Source organism: Cebidichthys violaceus, unplaced genomic scaffold (assembly GCF_023349555.1).
Source record: "Cebidichthys violaceus isolate CVI_PGR_0920_01 unplaced genomic scaffold, fCebVio1.0.p SCAF_47, whole genome shotgun sequence".
In the NCBI taxonomy this organism is placed as follows: Eukaryota; Metazoa; Chordata; class Actinopteri; order Perciformes; family Stichaeidae; genus Cebidichthys; species Cebidichthys violaceus.
The window spans coordinates 2069100-2091265 of NW_027176672.1; the positions used below are offsets into that span (position 1 = coordinate 2069100).

The window sequence follows — 22166 nt, forward strand, 5'->3', positions numbered from 1 at the left end:
AAAAAGGTCCGGCAAGTCGGTTTTTTTTAAGAGAACCGCGCCACTTTTATCTTTATAAGTTTCGTTGTTTATGATTCTTGTCACTTCTTTCAATGCAAAAGAAAGATACATTTCCAAAAGACGAAAGAACGCGCAGCAGCAGATGTTTTTCATGCCAGATGTTTTATTAGAGATTTGCAGCTTGGGTCCGGGGAGGACGATGTCGATCCCTCGGTCCCCCACTTTAGTCCAGACAGAGACATCGAGGTTTGGTAAAGACGTTCATGGTCCCCAGATGATGAATCCTAGAAATTCTTTCCTCCAGCAACACTAGCAGGTCAACGTCTTTACCTTTTGTGAGAAATATCTTAACACCTACATGATGGAATACCACAACATTTCATACAGACGTTCATGGTCCCCAGATGATGTTTTCTGATTACGTTTTTTTGGACTTTACCGCTAACACCGGCTATGATTGGATTGCTGGTACAGACACTCGTGTTCCTCTCAGGGTGCAAGAATCAGGTCAAAAGTGTTTTGTCCAATTCTTTAATAATAATAATAATTCTTTAATAATAACTAATGGTATTCCAATTAGCCTCCATATGTCATATTCATGTATATATATATATATGATATTGTAATATTGAGTTGTTAGGGTTGAATTTGCTGGTCTTACAGTAACAGTGATACAACGTTCTGAACGTATTAGATCGTCCAATGAAATGAAGGATGAATGTTCTATCATATATATATATATATATATATATATATATATATATATATATATATATATATATATATATATATATATATATATATATATATATATATATATATATATATATATATATATATATAAATAAAATGTACTTTGAGTTCTCAAGGTTTCCTCGCATGGTAACAGCTAAGCCCCAGATATCACCACATTATTGATAGCTTGGTTTTCAGTTACACTTCTGTGATTTTTTATTTTGTCTGCATTACCAGCCTGAGTCCTTTTTAAAAAAAAAAAAAAAAACCTGCATTAGGAATAAAAAGGCCGGCGAGTAACTGAGTGGTGGAGCCAGACGACCCACATCAAACCCGGCGTTTTCAGTGGCACTAAGAAATTTCCTTTCATTTAATGGAGCTCACAGAAATCTGACGACGCTGCCTCGTATCAAAAAAAAGAGAGAGAGAGAGAGAGAGAGAGAGAGAGAGAGAGAGAGAGAGAGAGAGAGAGAGAGAGAGAGCAGAATCGCTGTAAATGCAGCCAGCCTCTCCCCTCGCTGTGATCCCCCCCCCATCGCGCTATTATTAAAAATGTCACCATCTTAATGGACTCACAAAAGAAAAAAATGGAGTTTGGAGTTTCTTTCTTTTTCCAGAACTCTGCCTCAAAATGAAATGTCCTCATATGAACGTAGCCACTCCTGTGTGGATCTGGTCTCTCATCGATCCATTACTGCACCTAATACTGCTTTTAATGATCACATTAATGCAATCTCTTATTTGAGGAAGCGCTTGTAACGTACGATGTATTAGGTACCAACTGGAATCTTTCAAAACATCAAATCAATAATAAATAACCTCATTCAAGTTTAGAAATGAGTTCAGGGACTCTTTTTTTTCGACATTAAGATTGAGAATTAGGCCTCGTGATGGCAGAGCACTGGAGTGTTTTTGTTTGATTGAAAAGAGAACTCAAGTCAGGAGAGCCACTCGCTCCCCCACTGTTTGTGTAGCGGAGAAACCCGCCAAGAAGGCACTTATGAGTTAAAATCCCAGGAGAACGAGCCGCCGGCATCACACTTCAGGATGTGTGCAGCTTAAATATCATGCCACAAGACGTTTCCCAGACCAATGACTCCAAACATGGGAAGTGGGCGGAGAACAGTCTTAAATGGATTTCATGCCACAAGCACTTTCGTTTCTGGCCGGGGGTATAGCAGCTAAGTGTGCCGTTGCATCACCTCTATGCCTCGCCAAGGGAGGCGGGATAATGAGCACTAAGCCTACTTCAGAGCGGAAGAGTTGAGACGAGTACAGAGGAGAAGGAGACTCAGCCGCGGTCTCAAAACTCTCTGCAAAGGCTTTCATGTGAACTAGCTGCCTGGAAATGCGATATTATGAGATGTATTCATTAAAAGAAAAAAAGTCCAGATGGCAAGTGTTGATCATCAGTGACACCAGCGTCACAGGAAAAAAAAAAAAAAGAGCTAATTTTAGTGTTCATTCTGGGATCTTCATTAAAGATTTAGGACAGAAGTTGGCTGCATATCCACATAAAAGAGAAGCCATCAGAGGCCTCCAGCGCTGGAGCCCTCACCTTGATCCCTCTAACTGACGGCCCGTCAGAGGTTCCCTTCTTAGCTCTTGATCACTCAGATGACAGACACCGGGTCACTAAACGTGGCGAATAACGCCATCCTGCCGTTTTCTTTCATTTTGGCTGCCCTTGTTGACATTTGGAACAATGTTACAATAGAGCAACATGTTTCAAAACAACTTCCTAAGCCATTCCTCTCTGTGAGATCGTTCCTCTTTCTCTGCTCCTTTGGACAGCCATGTGCAACCATCTTCATCCACAGAAACAAAGTGGATTTACTGTGAAGTAGCGGAGGTGTCCTCGGCTCTGTTGAAGTCGCGGAAACACGAGGATTTAAATGCATAACTGACAAAGGTACCCAGAGCAGCTGTCGTTTCGCTGGTGATCAAAGGAAGCAGACTCTCCGCTTCTTTGCATACGGTACATGTGGTCGCCAGCTCCAGCATCTGGAGCCCTCAGCTGCACCGACAAGACGGCTGCCGTTCTCCGATTACGACGCCTCAGTAAGTCCAGGCCCGCCGAGCGACTCAACAAGGTAGAGACTATCGGAGCTTGACACGGTTGCCAGTGGATGAAGTATTCAGATCGTTTACCTAAAGCTTGGGAAGGTAACATTGGAGAAAAACAGAACTCTAGATTTGAAAAATGATCGAACTGAAAAAAAAACAGCCCAGTGTTGACAACTTTTCCAATGAAAGTAGCTCGAAGATTCAGAGATCATTTATTGTTTACTGCCGAGAGAAGCCAATGCGGAAGCGTGTTAAAGCTGCATTCTCTCTAGTGTCCACCAGGGGGCGACTCCTCCGGTTGTTTGGAAGTCTAGTCTAAAATGACTCTACTTCTCTCTTCATTTATTCCCTCAGTAAACATTGTAAACATGAGTTTATGGTCTCAATCTCTAGTTTCCAGTCTTCTTCAATACAGCATGATGTTCATTTAGTACATTATGCTCCATTTAGAGTCAAACAGACCATAAAGCAGGGGATGATTATCATTACGTTACTCCTCCGCATTCCAAATATGGTAATTTCCGTTCATCGGTTGTATTGTAAGTAGTCTACTGACACATGCACACGCAGACAGGCAGGCAGGTATATGCAGGTAGCCATACGGCCCGTATTAAATCATTAGACGGGATAATTACTGTCCTGCAGAGTCACAGGTACCGGATTATTTTATTTTTTTTTGTCAGGGAATTTGATTTAGTGACAATTTCAACAAATATAACAAAATATGTTTCTAAAATAGATTACCATACTTAGCGTTAGGTAAAAGCAGAAACACAACACTCTGAAAATACTCCAAGTAAAAGTCCTGGAAATATAACTTAAAAGAATTATTAGCAAAATGTATCTAAATGATCAAAATGCAGAAAAGTGGCCCCTGTGAGTGTTGATAGTATTACTTATGTTGAGTGTAAGCAGCAGTTTACTGTTGTAGCTGGTCGACTTGAAGCCAATTTATACAGTTTTGCATGAACAGATAAACAGATTGTATCAGTATTTTACTATAGCGTTGAAGGATTTGTGTCTAAATCTTAATATGCAAAGTATCTCGTAACCATAGCTGTCAAATAGATCTGATAGTGGAGAGAAAAGTACAATATTTCCCCCTGAACTAAAGTAAATTTACCTGAAGTTTGTACTTAAGTACAGTACTTGAGTAACTAGTTATATTCCACCACTGATATTTAACTAATGCATGTATTCACAATAACAGGGGAAGGGTGGAGGGTGGAAGGAATGACTTGATATCAAAGGAAAACAACAGAGCTGATACAGAACCCGCAGTAGAACTTTTGAAGTGGTCCTACCTCTGGTTGAGCAGGGCCAGCAGCTCCCCTGCGTGGTACAGGTCGTTGCGCGTCACCCGGCTGAACCGAAACGCGTTCAGGTTGCAAAAGGTGACCGCGGGGAACGTCATGATCGGGGTCGTGACCTCATCCAGCTTGGTGACGTGCGGGTACTCGAGGTAGAAGTGGATCCGGTCCACGCACACGAACAGCAAGAAGGTCAGGGAGCCCAAGAAGAACACGACCCACAGGCAGCGTTTGACGCAGAACCGCTCGTACGTAAAAATGTGAGAGATCCCGTGCAGAGTCGAGCTGTGCGCAAAAACTTCGATGGGCGGCGGTTGATTTGTGTCCATTTCTTCGGTCTCCACTTTGAGATCCATCGTCACCGTGCAACAAGCTCGATCCGAGTCCGAACAAGAAAAACAGCTTCAAAACAGTCGCTGTTGAGAGAAACCGAGCCGACGTTCATTCACCTGTGGCATTAAGCCGTCATTATCCATCCGAACAGGTGCGCACGTGAAGATAAGCACTCTTGGACTTGGCGCGGTTTGGTCGCCATCCCTCACGCGGACAGATGGAGAAACATTTTGATCGTCCGCCACTCTTATTTAAAAAAAACAAAAGTCAGAAAAGGCGAGCATAGAAGCACGCGCATCCCAAAATGTCAATAGGAGGATCTATCGCCGCTGCGCTGCTGTGATGTGCTGTGATGTTCTGCAGGTCTCTCACGGGGGTGCAGTAAAGCAAAGAAAGAAAAAGAGGATTGACAAAGTGTTTCATCAGCCTGCGAATCCGCTGGTCGAGTCCAGTGAAGCACGCATCATCGCTGCACGCCTAAACGAGAGGAGACCCGGAGATCGAGAAGAGGAAGGATCCTTTTTGACACTCCGGCTCATTTATTAAGAGTTCCCCCCCGTATAGCTGCTGTTCACGCGTGTCCTTTCAGATCCGCAGATTATCAGGTCAAGTCAGGAGATTTTCTCCACTCTGGAAAAAAAGAAAAAAAGAACGTGTTTGGGAGTCAAGACGGCCGGTTATTGTGGTCGGTGGAGAGCTCCTGTTTGTGTGTCTGCCTGCCTGGCAGCAGCGGGAGTGGAGAGGAGAGGAGAGGAGGAGGAGAGGAGAGGAGAGGAGGGTGGACTGACGCGCTGCTGTTCACCTGTGAGTTACTGTAGTTTCACAGCTTAACCGCAGCCCGAGGAAAAGAGAGAGAGAGAGAGAGAGAGAGAGAGAGAGAGAGAGAGAGAGAGAGAGAGAGAGAGAGAGAGAGAGAGAGCAATAGGTGCATTAAAGGGGAACAACTGCAATTTAGTATCATGCTTCCATAAAATTAGGGGTGTCATGAGAGATGGATTAAAAAGGGAGAAAGGGCAAAATGGAAGCTGCAGAGGCCCCAAATATCCTGACTTTATATGAGGCAAGCTCATAACGGCTTTCAGCAAAAAGGGCATCAGGCCACCGGCCTCTTGTTCTTCAGTATTTCGTTCAGCTGTCTTTCTGAAGAAGAAGAAATGAAGCGTGCACTCGAAGTTCCATTGTGGGAGAGTGAGGAGACGTTGGTGGTTCAACAGGCTGCTCCTGTCAGGACAATTAGACTGAACTTTGAGTGTAAAATTGGTGCCGTGTCCCTTTAAACCACATCGAGCCGGAGTGACCGCTATAAAAACGGCCACTGAGGCTGGCGGACCCGGACAAATCTGGCAACTCGGAGTAAACAGACTGTGTCAACGTATGCCAACAGTGAGAGATGGAGGCAGAGCAACGCTTCCCTGCAGCCAATAAAAGTAGAAAGAGATGAAATAAAACTCAAATACCCCAAGAATTCAACACACTCACAGACCCAACATATAATCCAGTATTTAGACAAACACAAAGATAGACCGTTAAATTATAGACATAAATGACAGATCAATTTAGTGTCTTTCCCAATAGTGTACCATGTGGAATACGAATGTTGTTATGTCAACGTGTGTGTTGTGTAATTGGTGTATCTTACATTCTGAATTATTTAAATTCAGACTTGAAAGAGAGAAAGAAATTTGCACGGGGAAGGTTCCGCCCAAAACCTCCACGTCTAGCAGAACTGTAAAGAGGCGAGAGTATCTGAACAGCTGCTCTCCAACACAAAGCCGTCATCAGGCACCACAAAAAGGAAAATCATTTTTAGATTGGACCATGAATAAACAATGACATTTAGTCCCCGGCTGGATACCGGCGTGAAAAATGGATCTGACTGCGCAACACGGCTGAATCAAGCTTTGTTAATATAACAAAATATTTATTACACGTCATGAAAGATGCATCGTCCGCCTTAAAATGCGTCTGTATGAAATAAAAGATTCTTATCTTTGACGTTAAAAGGTCCTACTACCTTTGCGACTGTGCCCTGGAGCAGTTATCTACGAATCCAGTACAAGCTACAACTATCATGCAGAGATGTGTAATCAATTCAAAATGTGAATGAAGCTTAAGCAAACCAGAGGTGAACGGGTTTATGAGTCGTGACCGTGACCAAGTCCTCCACATCCTCAACCACGGCTGTGGAGTAACAAACTGTTGTAATAATACTGCAGAAGCCAAAAGATACTTTTTGTCATCGAATCCAAATAGGAGTTTAAAGTTTAAGTATTCAACAGCTGGTCTTTACCCACGTTTGAAGCTCGCACTTAGTATGGATCCCCACTGCTCTTTGTTTACAGCCAAATGCCAAACATACACTTTAAAAAAAATGTAAATAATAAGGTCAGACTTCTTCTGGGAATGTGGCGGTTTTCAGCAAACCTGGAAGCACTTTAGACCCTTATAGTATGTTGAGAAATATCATATTGAGACTCCGTTTGTGAGAATGTGTCACTTTATTGTCAAGAAAATAAATAAACGGCAGACGAACACCGTACAGCTCTAATGTTACTACTGAGTGAAATATCAAAGATTCCCTGTATTTGTTTTTAAGGCTGCATCTTTCCATCAAATTATAGATGTCTTGTGAATCTCATTTGATTCACATTTTTCCCCATAATTCAGTCGAATAAAGTCAGGGTCAGTTGGGGTTTCAGAGGTTTACTTACTGAGAAGTGAAACGGTTGCAGACGTTGAGCCTTCCTTCGTGCTGTCCTTGGTGCTGATGTGGCTCATTATTGTGTGTGACGGGTCTGTGGTGTTCCTCTCCAGGCCTGAAGGGGGCGACAGAGCGCGCTGCTGCTGCTGCTACATTTTAAGAGCCAGAAGAAGAAGAACACTTTATGAGCCGCAGCTGCAAGCAGCAGGAGCAGCACACTGAAAAACATGGCGGTACCCGTAAAAGCAGCACGCCTATGTCGACTGGCAGGACGAACTGTCACCGCCCTGTCAATCACACGCAGGCGGGCTGTCAGTCTGCCGGCGTGGAGATGCTACACGTCCACCTCGACGGGGAACAGTGAGTGAATGTTTTTGTAAAAGTACGAAATAATAGTTTGTTAGCTTCTGAGCTGCAAGCTCAGAGGTCAGTGTCCCAGCAGGCGAAAGCACAGCAAATGACTAATTGTTGTTCTGGACCGTTCCCTGTTATAACTGGTCCTTCCCGCCACAACGACGAGCTCGATAAATGGGTTGTAAAAAAGTAACCGTTAACACGTCTTCTTGGCAAAAAAACATAAGCAAACGAAAAGTTGGGGAAGTCGAGGAAACGTTGAGCAAGTTTCCTCTGGTGAATACAGTCAATTTGTTTTAAACAGACTCATAACTTTGTCTTCGCTAACTTGAACAAGACTTAGACTAAGTTACTTAGTTGAGTAGTTTACGGTGGCGTTTTTAAGTGGCCAAAAATGATGGTGCAACGACCACTTTGGACAGAAGCAAAATCAGAAAAATTCCACAATTATACACATTTCCTACAGTCTAATTGGGTGATAATCCGATTAGTTAGGCACATGTTCTCCTCAATTAGCTTTTTCTACTGCCTAATTCCTCGTCTGTCTACGGCTGTCGAGCCTATCAATTTTGGGTAACGTTCAGTAAACTAGCTTTATGTAAGCATTTATTATTAATAATATATTTTTTTACCTGTGACTTGGTTTATAACGTATCCCGTGGCAGGTGGGCACTGAGATAGGATGTCGGGGCCTATAATCTTCAAACGGCAGACATTTTAAATTTGTGCTAGTTAACGTCAAACGCTAGTCCACCTCGCTAATGACGTCAGGAGTGCTCGGTTAAATAGCCAATCAAATTGCAGAAGGGGAAACAGACAATCGTCTTTGGGCATGCGCAGTTGTTGATTTCCCCACAGTCGAGCGTTATCGAATCGAAACGATAATTAGCATTGTGCTAACAAGCAAAGAAATATAAAATTACCCGAAATGCTTTGTTGGAAAATACGTATTGCTTGTTTTTATAGCAAATATGGTTTCTCTCTATAAGAGAAAAATGAGTTAAGTAAGTGAAGTCAATGTCAAAGAGGCTTATCAAACTGTTTTCCGCCCAGATTGGGATCCATTGGTTTACATGATTTTTATGGGGGACCTTACAGCCTAGTCCACATAACCTTAACGCCGCCAGTTCGATTGCAACTGGTCACCTTTGTTGCAAGTCATACCCCAAATATTCACATAATTCTTCTAAACACAGAAAATCACAAGCACAGAGCCAGATTTAGATGCTAATGACACGATCAATGAGGCTTCCATTAAATGTCAAACTCTTACTCTCTGCAGATCTTCAGTTCAGGCTCGATGAGCGGACGGCTCACAGCAGTCTGGACCTCTTCAAGAAAAACACTGCCGTCATCTACCGCATGCTGGGTCTGGACCCCACCCACGTGCCAAACAACCCGGAGCGCTTCCGAGACTGGGCCGTCGTGTTCGGCGATGAGAAGATCAGCGGCGGGCGCCACTACTGGGAGGTGACGGTGAAAAAGTCTCAAGAGTTTCGCCTGGGTGTGGCCGAGGCGCTGATGTCCAGAGAGGACTGCGTGGGCACCAACACCTCCTCCTGGGTGTTTGGCTACGCCCAGCGCAAGTGGTTTGCTATGACCAGCAACAAGATGGTCCCCGTGGCGCTGGTGGGCAAGCCAGAACGCATAGGCATCCTGCTCGACTACGAAGCGGGCCTTCTGGAGCTGATGGACGTCGAAAAACACACGAGCATTCACAGCATCAGGGCCCAGTTCAAGACTACCCTCTACCCCGCATTTGGACTTTGGGACGGGGAGCTGCTCACGCACTCTGGTCTGCAGGAGCCCGAAGGCCCAAAGTGAAGCAGGATGAACTGTGATGGTCCTGATGTTGAGCTTTTGTCACAACGGTGCTGATAAGAAATGCAATATCTATGTTGGAGTCATAATTATGACTCTTAATGCAAGTTCATACTTTGTGGATGTCATCCAGCCTCATGCGATCACATCACAGAATTTGGATTTGTGTGTACCTCATGTATTACCTCAGACCAGCTGACATGAAAAAGGATGTTATTATTGAGAGGAAGATTAAACTGAAGTTTGTTCTGGTGTTACAGTTACAAAGCTTTTTTCAGTCTCATGCTCATACTGTATATTGTTTAATAAAATAACTTCACTGAAACTGCTCTTATGTTTCTTTTATTTACACCAGAATGATACATATTTACAGTGACAGACTAGAGTACAGTTTAGGAATCATTTCACGGAGTTAAATTCATATTCATAAAATGTGTTTGAGATGGAAGAATATTACATTTATCATCACATGACTGAGTTGACTTGTGTCTTTGAGTTTCTCAGCACTGCATACAAACAATTCAAAAGCATTCATTTCAGAAAGTATCACTTCAAACACATCTGCGCGTCTAGTTTCCATCCTTCATTTGCATACATTTTATTGTATATTTAGCGTTTAGAATAACCCAGATGTGCTCGGTTCCCAGCGCCGGAGACGGACAGATGTCTCTTGTGATAAACGAGTGACCGATAAAAAGAAAACGGCCGCATCAACACGAGGTATGTGCAGTGAATAAACTGGTGTTAAAGTCACAAGTGCTGCTGAATCGCCTCCTGTTGAGTTAGATTAATTAATGAAGCAGCTTTGGGAATATTTACACGGCGGGGGGGGGCATAAAATCCCCTGATTAAATGAAGTATTGATTAAGCAAAATATATTTCCATATTTTAGCAATAAGTAGGCTCAATATACTAGATATTTACATCACGTTTTATGGCATTTTTATGTCATAAACTGAGCACACAAAAACTGCTCATTAATATTGCAACAAAAGCCAATCACGGCTCAAATTAATGTAATCTTTTCTCCACATAAAACAACAGATTGCCTGATTAGTGCTTTGTTGATACTTTACACCGTTGAATAATTTCTCCAGTCTGCAGGAATACATCAAAGAGGGGACTTAAATCCCGCACTGAATAGCTTTTTCAACCGTCTAAATATATTATATAACATCTATTACCATATCAAAAATAAACAAAATCATTTGTCAGGTCTCTCGATCGTCCCGTGTCCTTTTAGTCCTCTTGGTAATAAAATAGATTCATTTCCATTACGAACCCTCCTGCTCCCCCTGTGGGTTAGACGATGCTCTTCAAGGTGTCCAGCGGGGTCTTCTGCTCCTCCGTGGCACAAGCTGCGCTGCCGTCGGTGTATTCACGCTGGTACTCCTGCAGCACTGAGACCACACCGTCGTGGCCAAACTGCATGGCATCATCTAGAGGCGTGTTCCCCCATCTGACAGAAAACACAATGTAAACGTGTCATATGGAAATGGGCATATTTATCGACCGTCTTTTAATCAAAGAATACGTTTTAGATTTAAAATGCCTACCTGTCTTTCAGGTTGGGATTCACTTTACATACTTCAGTGAGGAAGATGACGGCTTCCCCGTGACCTGAAAGACAAACATGAGCGACTCCATATTTTCATTTATTCTCGTTTGACGATCGCAGCGAGAGATCGTTGAACGTAGAGATGAATGAACTCATAATGAGGCGTCACCTTCTGCGGCAGCAACGTGGAGCGCCGTGCGAGAGTCATAGTCCCTCTGCTCCATGTTCACAGCCGAAAGGGCAAACCTGGAGGGGCAGCAGAGGACGCGTGGAAAGGTTCACTAGAGTGATGGCAAACTGTCCGAAAGCAGTCGAGAAGAACATTCTGGGGAATACGCTTTTTTGCAAAGACTTCCCGCTCTCTTGTCTGTATGGTAAATATGAAGCTAGAGCCGGGAGACGGTTAGCTTAGCATTAAGACAGGAAGCGGAGGGAAAACAGCTCGCATCGGCTCCGTCTGAGGTTAACAATATCCGCCTACCAACGCCTGTAAATGTCAATAATTAACATGTAATAACTTGTTTGCTTTATTAAACATCAGATCACACAAACAAATATAATAGATTTAGTTGTTCGCGGACATTGCTCCAGTTGCTCCTGGCTCCAGCTTCATAATTAACAGACGGATGATATTATCATATATATTATTATATATATTATTATATATATATATATACTCCTCTTTGTGGTGAGAAATGAAAGGCAGCGTTTCTGATGTGACTTACCTCCTCAGAGCAGAGAGGTCACCACTATAGGCTGCAAACATCAGGTTTACCACCGACTTGTTCTAATGGATCAAAAGGCAAACATGACTGCATAATAGTCGACTGTTTCTTAAACTCTTTGTATAAAAATTATTCTGCATTATTCCTAAATCACCCTATAGCCATTTTCACACTATAGTTCCCAGTAGATTCCTGGGATAACCTGCTTAGCGATTTTCAATATTCACACATTCACTACAATCACAAACGTTGTTCTCTTGCACCTCTTAACTGTTTCAGGATCATGGCAGGCGAGGAGCTGTTTTTGTCCGGTGCCAATGTTCTTGTAATGCATTAAATATTCAACAAGTGTGCGAGACGAGGGAAAGCATCGGCGAATATGCAAACGCTAAACAAGTCGCAGATTCAAACACGTCATCAGTGGAGTGTGTGATTGGTTTGCTCCACGCAGTCAATGTTCCAGAACGTTTCAGTCTCCACGCTTGTTACACAGAACTCACGGGTTCTTCATCTGATCTTCTCCTGGGGTCGTGCTTCTTGGTGAAGTGTCTCAGGTTGTCGTAATTGTGGAAGTTGAAATGAGACAACAGCTCCTAGAGAATCAAAAGTTGATCAAAGTGTAACATTAGAAGCGTGCGGACACATTTTAAGATGCAGACAAATCAATAAAACGGTGACGTCGACTGCGATACCTGACAGAAGTGAATGCCACGAACGCTGTTTCCAAGTCGATCTAGAGGTGGAGACCAGCACATCATGCCCATGACGTTGGGGACAACCAGCAGAACAGCACCCGAAACGCCCGATTTAGCAGGCAAGCCCACCTGAACAAGAGGAGCGAAAAACAAAAAAGTCTCAACCTGGATTCAATGTTTCGGATCCGGAGCGACGGAGCTTTCAAAAGATCCTTTCTTAAATCCAAGGGGACTCACGTGGAAGGCGAACTGTCCCGAGAAGTCGTACATGCCGCAGGAATGCATGAGGCTCAGGGTGTTGCGAACGGCCTCAGAGCTCAGCACGCGCTCGCCCGTGATCGGACAAATACCCCCGTTGGCCAGCGTGGCAGCCATGACACTTCCTGACTCACAGGTCACCTCGATGGAGCACAACTGGAAAAACATCAAAAGGAACGCTGACTTCTGGGAAATACACTTGTTTGCTTTATTGCCGACAGTTGGCTGGTTAGCTTAGCTTAGCATAAGGACTGGAAGCGGGGGGGGGGGGAAACAGCGAGCCTGGAAAATGAAGTTGTGGGTTTCTGTTTTGTTGCTGGAGTCATTGTGACTGTGAGGTTGCTGGTTTCTCACTCTCGACATGAAAGAGAACAGACAAACCTTTCTTTGAATCTGTGCTAGTACTACGATGTCAAAGACAAAGTTTTACCTGAAAGTAGAAGTCGAGGGCTGCTGTCATATCGGCATTGTCAGGAAAGCACTACAAGGATTAGAATCAAGAGTCAGCACATAATCAGGATATTCACTGTCAATAAAAACCTGAGCAATGAACATAAAACATAAAACACTCACTTTTTTCTCTTTGAGGTAATAACCGATTGCATAGTTCCTGTCACCCGTGTCCCTCTCCGACTGGAAGCTGCAAGAAGACAACGGGAATTTAGAAAGTTGCATTTCACAGGACGCGGGACGATACGGTTGCCTTTCTTCCAGCACACACACAGAATACTCACGTTGCATTGCTAAAGCCCACAAATTCTGTACCAGACAGCCTGTTCAAGTACTCCATCACCTGCAATCACATCACATTTACAAACGGTGGAGCAGGACGACCAAACGAAATGCGTGAAAAAATGGAAAGCATTTACTCACGTAGTCGAACCTCTCTGCCTTATTTGAGTCTGGCTGTCAACAGAGAGGGGGGGAGAAAGAAACAGAAGGGGATTATAACCAAGTTGTAAAGCTGGAGAATAGGGACCCTAGTCCCATCCCTATTTAATGACTCCACCTATAAATGTTAATGATGATATCAAATATTACTGCGAGTTGAGAGGGTGACCTCAGGCTAAACATCAGGCCCAATACAGGAGTTGATTCCCTTCTTTCCAGGTGGTTGCTCTCTGGTGCCCTGACAACTAGTTATTCAACAAAACATACACACTTGTGTCTGTTCAACTTGTGTAGGAAACAGCTGCTCCCACTGAGGTATGAATATTGCAGAAAGTCAATAACGGCTTTTTATCAGCTTTGTAGTTTCTCTGTCCTGTGCGTAAATTATCAAGCTTTTAAGTGTGTAACCTCCTCAGTACCCCTCTACATACACACACACACAAACACAAGCGAGGGGGGGGGGGGGGGGGGGGGTTAACACACCTTCTGTTCTGAGGGCTGCAATTGGCCAGAAGCACACACTGCCCACACACACACACACACACACACACACACACACACACACACACACACACACACAGTGTCCCTTCCTGAACCTGACCCACATATGATAAAAAAAAAAATAAAAAAAAGTCCAGAGTTTCTCTTCAGACAGTGAGGAAACTTCAGGAAAACTCCACAGAGGAAAAACACACAACCATATATGGCTAAAAAGCCACTTACAACAAGGCCAAAGTTCACAAATATGTCAGACTGGTCAGTCAGATGAGTGATGACCATAGTCCAGCCGCGATGGACGCCAAGTTACCGGCCAATAGAACGATTAGATAGAGTACGACGTCACCGATTGCTTCAGCTTTTAATAAACTCTGTGACTTCTCCAAAGCTTCGTTTGGGCCTCGAAAAACCCGAAAACGCGTACGATGCTATTCTCAGAACCAGAACCTTTCACAGCACCAAAAAAAAGCGATGATTTTTGAGCACCGCTGTCACACAGTTCGCAAACAGAGGAAGTGATCTCGTGTCGGCTTTCATTTTGCAAATTGGGTGAAATGGGTACTTACTGCCTCTACTGAGGATGTAGCTAAGAGCCACGTGAGAGCATCGCTTACTGACCTCCTTCACCGGTGGAACACAGAAACATGTCGGATGATCCTGTTTAGTTTCTTGTTTTTCCATCATTACTTTTTAAGGCCTGACATGATTGTCCTTTTTGAACTGTGTTTACGCGCAGCGAGGGGCTGCAGCGGAGCGCTACGCTGCGCAGCAATAATTGAAGGGGAATAACATAAGGTCGGGGTTTAAAAGCAGAGAGCCGTGGGCATGAACGCACACTGCCTGAGATTCCACTCTTTTGTTTTTTGGGGTTTTTTTACCCCGACATCCTCATTAATGACATCCAACTGTGTTGTTGTGAGTCTAAAAAAGGGAAGAAAAAAAAACCCCCTCCTGCATCTACTATCACATCAATGTATTCGCTGCTGACGAGCCTTTTCCGTTTCACCTTAATTAAAGAGCTGATGACGATGGCTCCGGCATTCACCATCGGGTTGTGTGGTTTATCTGCACGAGAAACGAGAGCATGTTATCACTCACTCGCCTCCGAAAACCGCAAGAGCAATAAACTGCTGATATTGGAGGCAATATTTCAACAGAGCAACTTAATAACATCAGCTAAGAAGCTGAAGACAAGCACAATGTATCTGCTTCAGAGGGGAGAATGTAACAGCGAATGGCTACAAAGGTGAGATGATAAACTTTTTTTCCAATAAAATGAGAGCTTGAAATTTGCTCTTCCAACAAAGAAACTGTATTTATATTTTTTTACAAAGCTAGGATTAATCACATGTACGCTGATTCTGATCGTCAGTGCTTGTTTCTGTGCAGAGGGGATATAATTGGAGCGGTAACCGGAGTCTCGATGCCTCACCTTCGTCATTTAGTGACAGTTTGTTGAACTTGAATCCACTGGGCTCTTTGCCCACGTAGCGGTGAACGTGCTCCGTGCCGAACTCGTGCACGGCGACGGCGTACTCCAGAGGCTTCACGCACGACTGCAGACAGAAGGGAACCTTGGTGTCACCCACAGAGTGTCTGCGTTACATGAGGATGTAATGGAGAAGCATGCCGACAAACAGAAATGGAGGAGTGTGAGTGAGGGAGGGGATACACACGGTGGACGTTCACAGAATGGAGACATTCATTCGAGTGAAGGTGGAAGCGTACCTCTGTCCATCGATTGTGCACAGAGATACTCCCCACAGATCGGGGCTGAACTTAGCCAGCTGAGGAATGTAGTTAGCTACCTGCATGAAGACACGTTGTTACATTAATGAGCGAGCAGACAACCAACCGGTCCGTCTGTGTTAGTTTCTTACTCACTTGTCCCGCCTCCTGCTGCTGCGCGTTGTCGTACATCCTGTCGATCTGCTGGGTCATCTCTTCGAAGTTCGGAATGATGAACTTCTTTCTGAAGGCCTTAGTCAGCAGCATGATGTTGTTGCCGGCACACCTGCAGCAGGACGCGTGATAATCGGACATCTCGCTCAGCCCATAGTGGTAAACAACCACGCAGGTCATTTTAGTTTCAGGTGTACGATTTTAGTTTTTGGTGCTCGCGTTGTTAAAAAAATAAATCATTAAAAAATGTTTTTCAATGTCTTCGCCCTGTCGTACGGTTTTAAATTAAACTATAGATCCCATAACAACTGCAACGACGGTGCGTCTTGTTTATTATCCGGAGTAGCAATCAACATAAATGTAATTTATGAGACTCTCAAATAAAATTTGATTCACCCTCCGTTGCATCGGAGCGGAGGCAGACGAATCTCAGACCTCTGCAGGTGAAAACAAAACTATCTGCATGTCCAGGAACCTCCACAGGTAATTTCAACACTTTCATAGGAGTAAGTTAAGCTCTCTAACAAAGATAGCAACAGGCTAGCATGGCTAGTTTAACCGCTGTACCTAAGCCAACAGTTATGTTAACTAGTTCCCAACGAGTTATAGCTATACGGCTTTTTTTCTTCGCTTGAATTCAGTCCAAGTCAAAAAGCTTTCGCGTCTTTGTCTCAAACAAACATGGCCTCAATCACCGCGACTGGTTCCCTCTGAGAAATGCTTTATATGCAACAGAACCTCCGATCAATTTCCATCTAATTGAAATGCTCGACTCCTCGCTGGGCTTTCGCCCCGTCGCACTGAATTCCAAATCACCTGCTCCAGACCAATAAATACCCGATTAAAAGAGTAGACAAACACACACCTGCCTGTGTCAGCAGATCGTAATAGTTATTATAGATTTTCATCGCCATAATTTGTCAGCAAATGCTGTAAGCTCTCAAGGAAAGTTATGTGCTGCTCTGGTCACAGCTGGTCTGGACTGAAATATCCGGCCCGGAGCCCTCGCTGATCCGAAGGCGATGCTAGCATGAGGTTTTGGGACACCGGGAGGAGGAGAGAGCAGAGAGAGCTTGCATTATTCATATGGGTCACTTTCGGGGAAAGAAAAAAAAAAGAAAAAGACAGCTCTCTCTATTTCTAGAAGCGTAGTGAGCTCTTAAGTGTTCTTTAAGGAAAGGATAACCTCACAAATCACAGAAAACGAGCAAAGACAGATGGACACGGCCAATTAGGGTTTGACGAAGACGAGCAGACTTCCAGGCCAAAGGAGGAGCCCGACTGCATCACAGCGAAAAAACGATGCCGTTTGCATGGCGCTTACGGATCCTTTGAGTCTCCCACTGTAGTGCAACATTCTGGAGCTCAACCAGAATGATGCCCTTTAATCAACGGTCCCAGCGTCCCCCCCTCTGTCTTGTTGCACCCTCCACCGCCTCGGCTGCCACGTGTGCAATGTAAATTTGGTGAGTAGCAGCTGTTAGCCATAAAACGCATGTCTCTGTCAATCTCCTGGACTCAAATATCGCTGGCCACGGACTACTCCTCCTGTTACTCCTTTACTCAACCGTTAAAAAAAGTACGAAAGACCCTAACTAACCGCGCGCGTCGCCGTCCAATTAATGTTTTGATCGTGCAAGAAGAAACGACATTAGAGTGTGTGTTCTAAACAAGGGTGTTCTGTCTGCGTCTCACGTGTAGGTAAAGGTTGAATACTCCCCCCCCCCCCCCTTTTGAATAACTTCTGCGCATTACTATGTCTCCATAAATAAACGCTTTTCTCACCTTCTGAACAGCTTCTTGTCCATCATGACCGGCCCGACGGAGTCACGTGAGGATTGCCGCATCTGACGGACGCAGTCGCGTAGCCGTGGGTCGGACGTCAACAGGCCCGTTTTTCTCAAAGCCTGGAGAAGAGGTGTGGACGAGGTGGTGGTTTTTTTTTTTGGAGCAAATGAACACACAAAGAAGAAGAAAGAAGGGGATTTGTAGATGACAAACTGTATCAAACACTTTGGGGGTCACGCACAGCAGTGTTGATGTCATGTCAATTAGCCGGACACGGAGCATGTGTAGATGGATATTGTTAGGGGGGCCTTCACGGGCTCTGGGGCGTCCCACGTGGGAATAAGGAGGAAATACAGGCGTACACCAGATGGCTGGAATACCTCTGGTAAGTCACAAGTCAAGCCGACAGTCACTGTATGAACCACGTGCATCTATTTCTGGGACACCATGAGTACCGAACTGACGACCGGAGCGGCTCCCGGAGTCATCCGATAACAGGAACGGACTCACAAGCACATGGCTCGCAAGCTTTTGCTGTTGCTTTTGTTGAACGTCCCGAAGTGGTTCTGAACTTCAGAGAAGGACAAAAAAAAAAAAGAAGATGGGGGCTGCCCTCGTAGTTTGTGCACTTATTTTAGAGATTCATCGTTCGGCTGAATGTGCGAGGAGGCTTTGTGTTTAGGTTATCGTCACTTACATTTGTAAATGTAAATCTGGCTTAAAAAAAACAATTCTTTCTTTCTTTTTTTTAAAATCCAGAAACATTCTTGTAGGCTGACTATGAGTCTCAGTGATTTGTTATGAATATTTTCTGCAGTTATCTACCGACACTTCAACCATTCATGTCCTAACCCAGTCACCTCTTCAAACACACCCGGTCACCCGTGGCACCACACGGAGCCACGTGTGTCGACACACGCGTCTCTTCTCCTGAACGCATGCCCTCCCGTTTAAAAATGATGGAGGTTGCCATAGACACCTATAGGTTACCAAATGTCCACGTCTGCTTTTTTTTTTTTTTTTTTTATGTGTCTAAAAGGTCGCACCGCGTGAAGCTAAATGAGGCTCTGTTGATTTGCAATAACGGGTTAGTTACCACAGAGTCTATGGCAGGAGTTCACAGAAGCTTGACATCTCTTCAGTAGTGTGTGTGTGTGTGTGTGTGTGTGTGTGTGTGTGTGTGTGTGTGGGTCCATGTATAGGGAGATATGTGCCTTAGTCCTTAGGTTCTGCTGCTTAAATGTTTAAAAGTGCCTAATCTAATGAGACTGTCATCATTGTTCTCTGGTGGTGATTACGTCAGTGTCACGCCTACTATATTTAGTCCCGTTACGTGAGAAAGTTCCTAAACACCTTTTAAACTTGACCCTGCATTCAGCTGGAGACGTCCTGGGTTCAAGTTGTGGGCTCCTATATCACTCGCCAAGGATTATTTAACGACAGTCATGGGTGCTTTTCTGAAACGCAATACCGCTGTAGGGCAGAGTGTTTGTCCACATATTTCATGGAAAGTCATGGCGTGACAGAGGAAATGTGAGTGTGCTGTTGACTCACGGAGATGAACTGGGACAGGGGGATCAGCTCCTTGCCTTCAGTGATGGTGTAGAAAAGCAAGTCCTCCATACTGGACATCAACCTACTTCTGTCAAGAGACACGACAAACACGATTATGTATGTTGTGATCTTTGAATTTGGACGGGCTCCAATGTGTCAATTCAAAACAACGAGTTTATGCCAATAACACGACCAGTACTGAAAATACTGGCAAACATCCAGCTATTGACCTGGTTCTTCACATAAAGTGTGTGTTTGAGAGACGCCGTGGCCCCTATGCCATGACTGTATGTATATAAAATACCATCACACAAAAAAAGGTTTCTTTCAGTGTTTGTTTTCTCCGACCCCTTTACTCTTTGGGTCTTGCATACCTTAAACATAGGTTAAAATCTTACAATACCTTTAATATTATTCACCTATATGTTTATGTTAATAACACATTATTTTCTTGTTATAACAAGAGCTGAAAATTGAATTTGAAATACAATAGAAAAGTAGAATGAAACACCCACAAGCCAACTGCCTCTTACCCCAGTCCTATGTGTACTTTTAACTCTATTGCTAACCATACAATCTGTGAATAATATGCCTGTTAAAAATGTTACTTTTGTTGGGGGAATGATTGTTTGCTTTCTTGCCAAAAAGTAAACGATACCACTCTCTTGTCTGTGAGTCAAGTAGCTAATGTTACGTAATGTCAGCGAGAGTCAAAATACGTTAGCTTAGCATAAAGACTGTAAGCAAAGGGAAAAGTTAGCCTTCCTTTGCCCAACAATTAAAAAAAAACAGGCTACCAGCACATAAAGTTCCCAAATTAACACATTATATCTCGTTTGGTTAACTTTTACAAAAACTTAAGTGTAAAAATGTGTTTTACAGGCAGCGCTTATACCGGACTATTTTATGGCTGGGCGCGGATTTAACAAGCTAACGTTAAGCCAAACGTTTGTCATTAGCTTGTGGTTGCCCTTTAAAACCACAACCTTTTTTTTTAAGCTTTACTTGTGTGCGAATTATATAACCATTATATAACCAACATGGTGATTAGTGAACTTCAGATGTGCTGGTATGTGTTTTTATATTTAATTTTTAACGTTTGTTGGAAGAACCATGCTAGCTGGTTCCGTCTCTCTGCTCACGAAATGAAACCGACGCCAAAAAAGGGGTGATCTGCCTGGCGGAGGGATCTTGAATCACCAAAAAGAAATAACAAACCGTAGAATGTCGTAATTGACCAATCAGAATCGCGTTTTCACCAAAAACCGTGTTAGCTATTAACTGTAGCTTCATTTTTAACATGTCATATATGCACTTCAGAGTAACCTGCTCTAGGCTACATTTTAAGACTTTACTGCACAATATATGATGAATGATATGGTAGTAGGAGTTACTATAGCAATGTTTATAATGAGACAAATAACGCTAAGTACACAGGACAGCTCAGTCAGGACTACCACGTGGGCATATTTGGGCTAATTAATGGTGATGTATTCGTTGTTTACAGACAGCCGAATGTGACCTACTTGGGGTGTCCTTGGTCCACATCAGGGTCCTTCTGGTGGTGGAAGGCTCTGTGGGTGTGGGGTGATGCTGCGGCCCAGCAAGGCAGAAACACAGGTGGCTGCGTCCGGGACAACACAATGCTGTCAGCTCCAACTCTGGCAGCGATCCCTGCATTTTTAAAGAGCTGCAAGATTCCCGGGTTAGTTGTCCTCAGACTTTTCAGGCAGTGCATGGTGACTAACCAAAGGGCTTAATCTTTAATGGTGCAGAATGGATTAATTTAGCCGATCGAGAGATATTTGTGACCAGTTGTGCCCCCCTCGGTCCTCGACGCTGTACTGACAGCTGCTGTCTGAAGTAACTGCACAAGTACAGGCTGTGGCTCGGGGGCGGGTCTGTGACACGCGCGCAGCACGTTGGTTCAGACGTTGGGGTCAATAACCAGCAGCTACTGGCCGAACTGGTGTTCCACTTTCTCCTGCAGCTGCTCATTAATAGGGGGGGAGGGGGAGCCTAAATTATATTCCTACTTGGATTTGTCTCTAATTATAGCGTACTCACCTTTTTTCTTTTTTTCCTCATAAATTACTGTAGTGACAATTGTGGCCCAAATGTGAACGTAGACTAAGTTTAACTTTGGTTTAAAGGCTGGGAAGAGCTCAAATATATCCACAAACAAGCTTCATTCTCTCCAAACATTGCAGCGTTCAACATAAACTGGCCGTGGAAGAGCGCACGTGTACCAGCAAACTAGTTTATTTAACTCTTATCACTGAAATAAGACCATTCAAGGCCTTGACTTCTGTTAATTGTATATATTTTATTCTTTCTGCAAATGTTATTACTGTTAATTATGTAGCTTTACAAAGCTTTTTGCTGTTGCAGAACTACTTCTACTCCTACCACCACTACAAAAATTACATTATTGTTATTATAGTTAACAATTACAATGATGGTGGTCATTATATTGAATATGATGCTGGTGGTAATAACAATGTGACAGTAATAATAATCATAATAATCATAATAATACAAATTACTTTTACTATTAGCTCTTAAAAGGAATGCATGTTACATCATCTTTATCGCTGCTCCAATGTGACATTTAGAACAGAAATCAATGTAATATGATCAAAGTTACTGTTACATTTAATCAGTTATTAGTCATTTAATGTAAACATGACCTGTTATGAACATTTGTTGTTGTCTGGCCTAGTAACTCATGTAAAATAGGCAATAAGTCAGGTTCAGGCCTACCCCCAGTTTACACTGGAGAATCATCTCTACTGCTGTTAAATGGTGACACCCCATGGCGGGTTTCCCACACTGACGCCCTGAAACTTTACTATGCTTGTCCTCTAGGTGGCGTACTCACTCCAGGACACTGCGCTCAGCTCAGTCTCTGTTCTCAGGCTCTCTTGTTGTTTTGCTGATAGGACACATCACAGGCGCGTGTCTGAGATGCTTCCT

The 22166-nt window shown here is 43.7% G+C and overlaps 3 protein-coding genes across 4 annotated transcripts in view; 1 reads left to right on the top strand and 2 right to left on the bottom strand.

Annotated features, from left to right (window-relative positions):
- Positions 1-5253, bottom strand: part of LOC137886964 (acid-sensing ion channel 1-like) — a 40539-nt gene extending 35286 nt beyond the window's left edge. The window contains exon 1 of the mRNA XM_068729700.1: positions 4107-5253. Coding sequence (XP_068585801.1) covers positions 4107-4468 — 362 coding nt within the window. The 5' untranslated portion in view covers positions 4469-5253. The remainder of the gene's footprint in view (positions 1-4106) is intronic.
- A 2024-nt stretch (positions 5254-7277) lies between these two features.
- Positions 7278-9639, top strand: spryd4 (SPRY domain containing 4). Its single transcript, XM_068729717.1, has 2 exons — positions 7278-7506; positions 8783-9639. The coding sequence occupies exons 1-2, from the start codon at positions 7374-7376 to the stop codon at positions 9322-9324; spliced, it is 675 nt and encodes a 224-aa protein (XP_068585818.1). The 5' UTR covers positions 7278-7373; the 3' UTR covers positions 9325-9639.
- An 8-nt stretch (positions 9640-9647) lies between these two features.
- On the bottom strand, positions 9648-21024 carry LOC137886959 (glutaminase liver isoform, mitochondrial-like). 2 transcript variants are annotated; one of them, XM_068729691.1, is made up of 18 exons: positions 20717-21024; positions 19191-19278; positions 17634-17755; positions 15831-15960; positions 15675-15754; positions 15379-15542; positions 14953-15011; positions 13431-13463; positions 13292-13350; positions 13131-13197; positions 12988-13038; positions 12537-12713; positions 12297-12428; positions 12105-12197; positions 11605-11666; positions 11049-11125; positions 10878-10941; positions 9648-10780 (listed from the first exon to the last, which is right to left on the bottom strand). In XM_068729691.1, exons 1-18 carry the CDS (start codon positions 20926-20928, stop codon positions 10624-10626), a joined length of 1827 nt encoding a protein of 608 aa, XP_068585792.1. In that variant the 5' UTR covers positions 20929-21024; the 3' UTR covers positions 9648-10623. The 2 variants fall into 2 exon arrangements, with proteins under 2 accessions (XP_068585792.1, XP_068585793.1); XM_068729692.1 differs by lacking the exons at positions 15379-15542; positions 15675-15754; positions 15831-15960; ... (1 more) ...; positions 19191-19278; positions 20717-21024 and having other exon boundaries at positions 13431-13459; positions 14953-14991.
- Positions 21025-22166: the final 1142 nt, after the last annotated feature.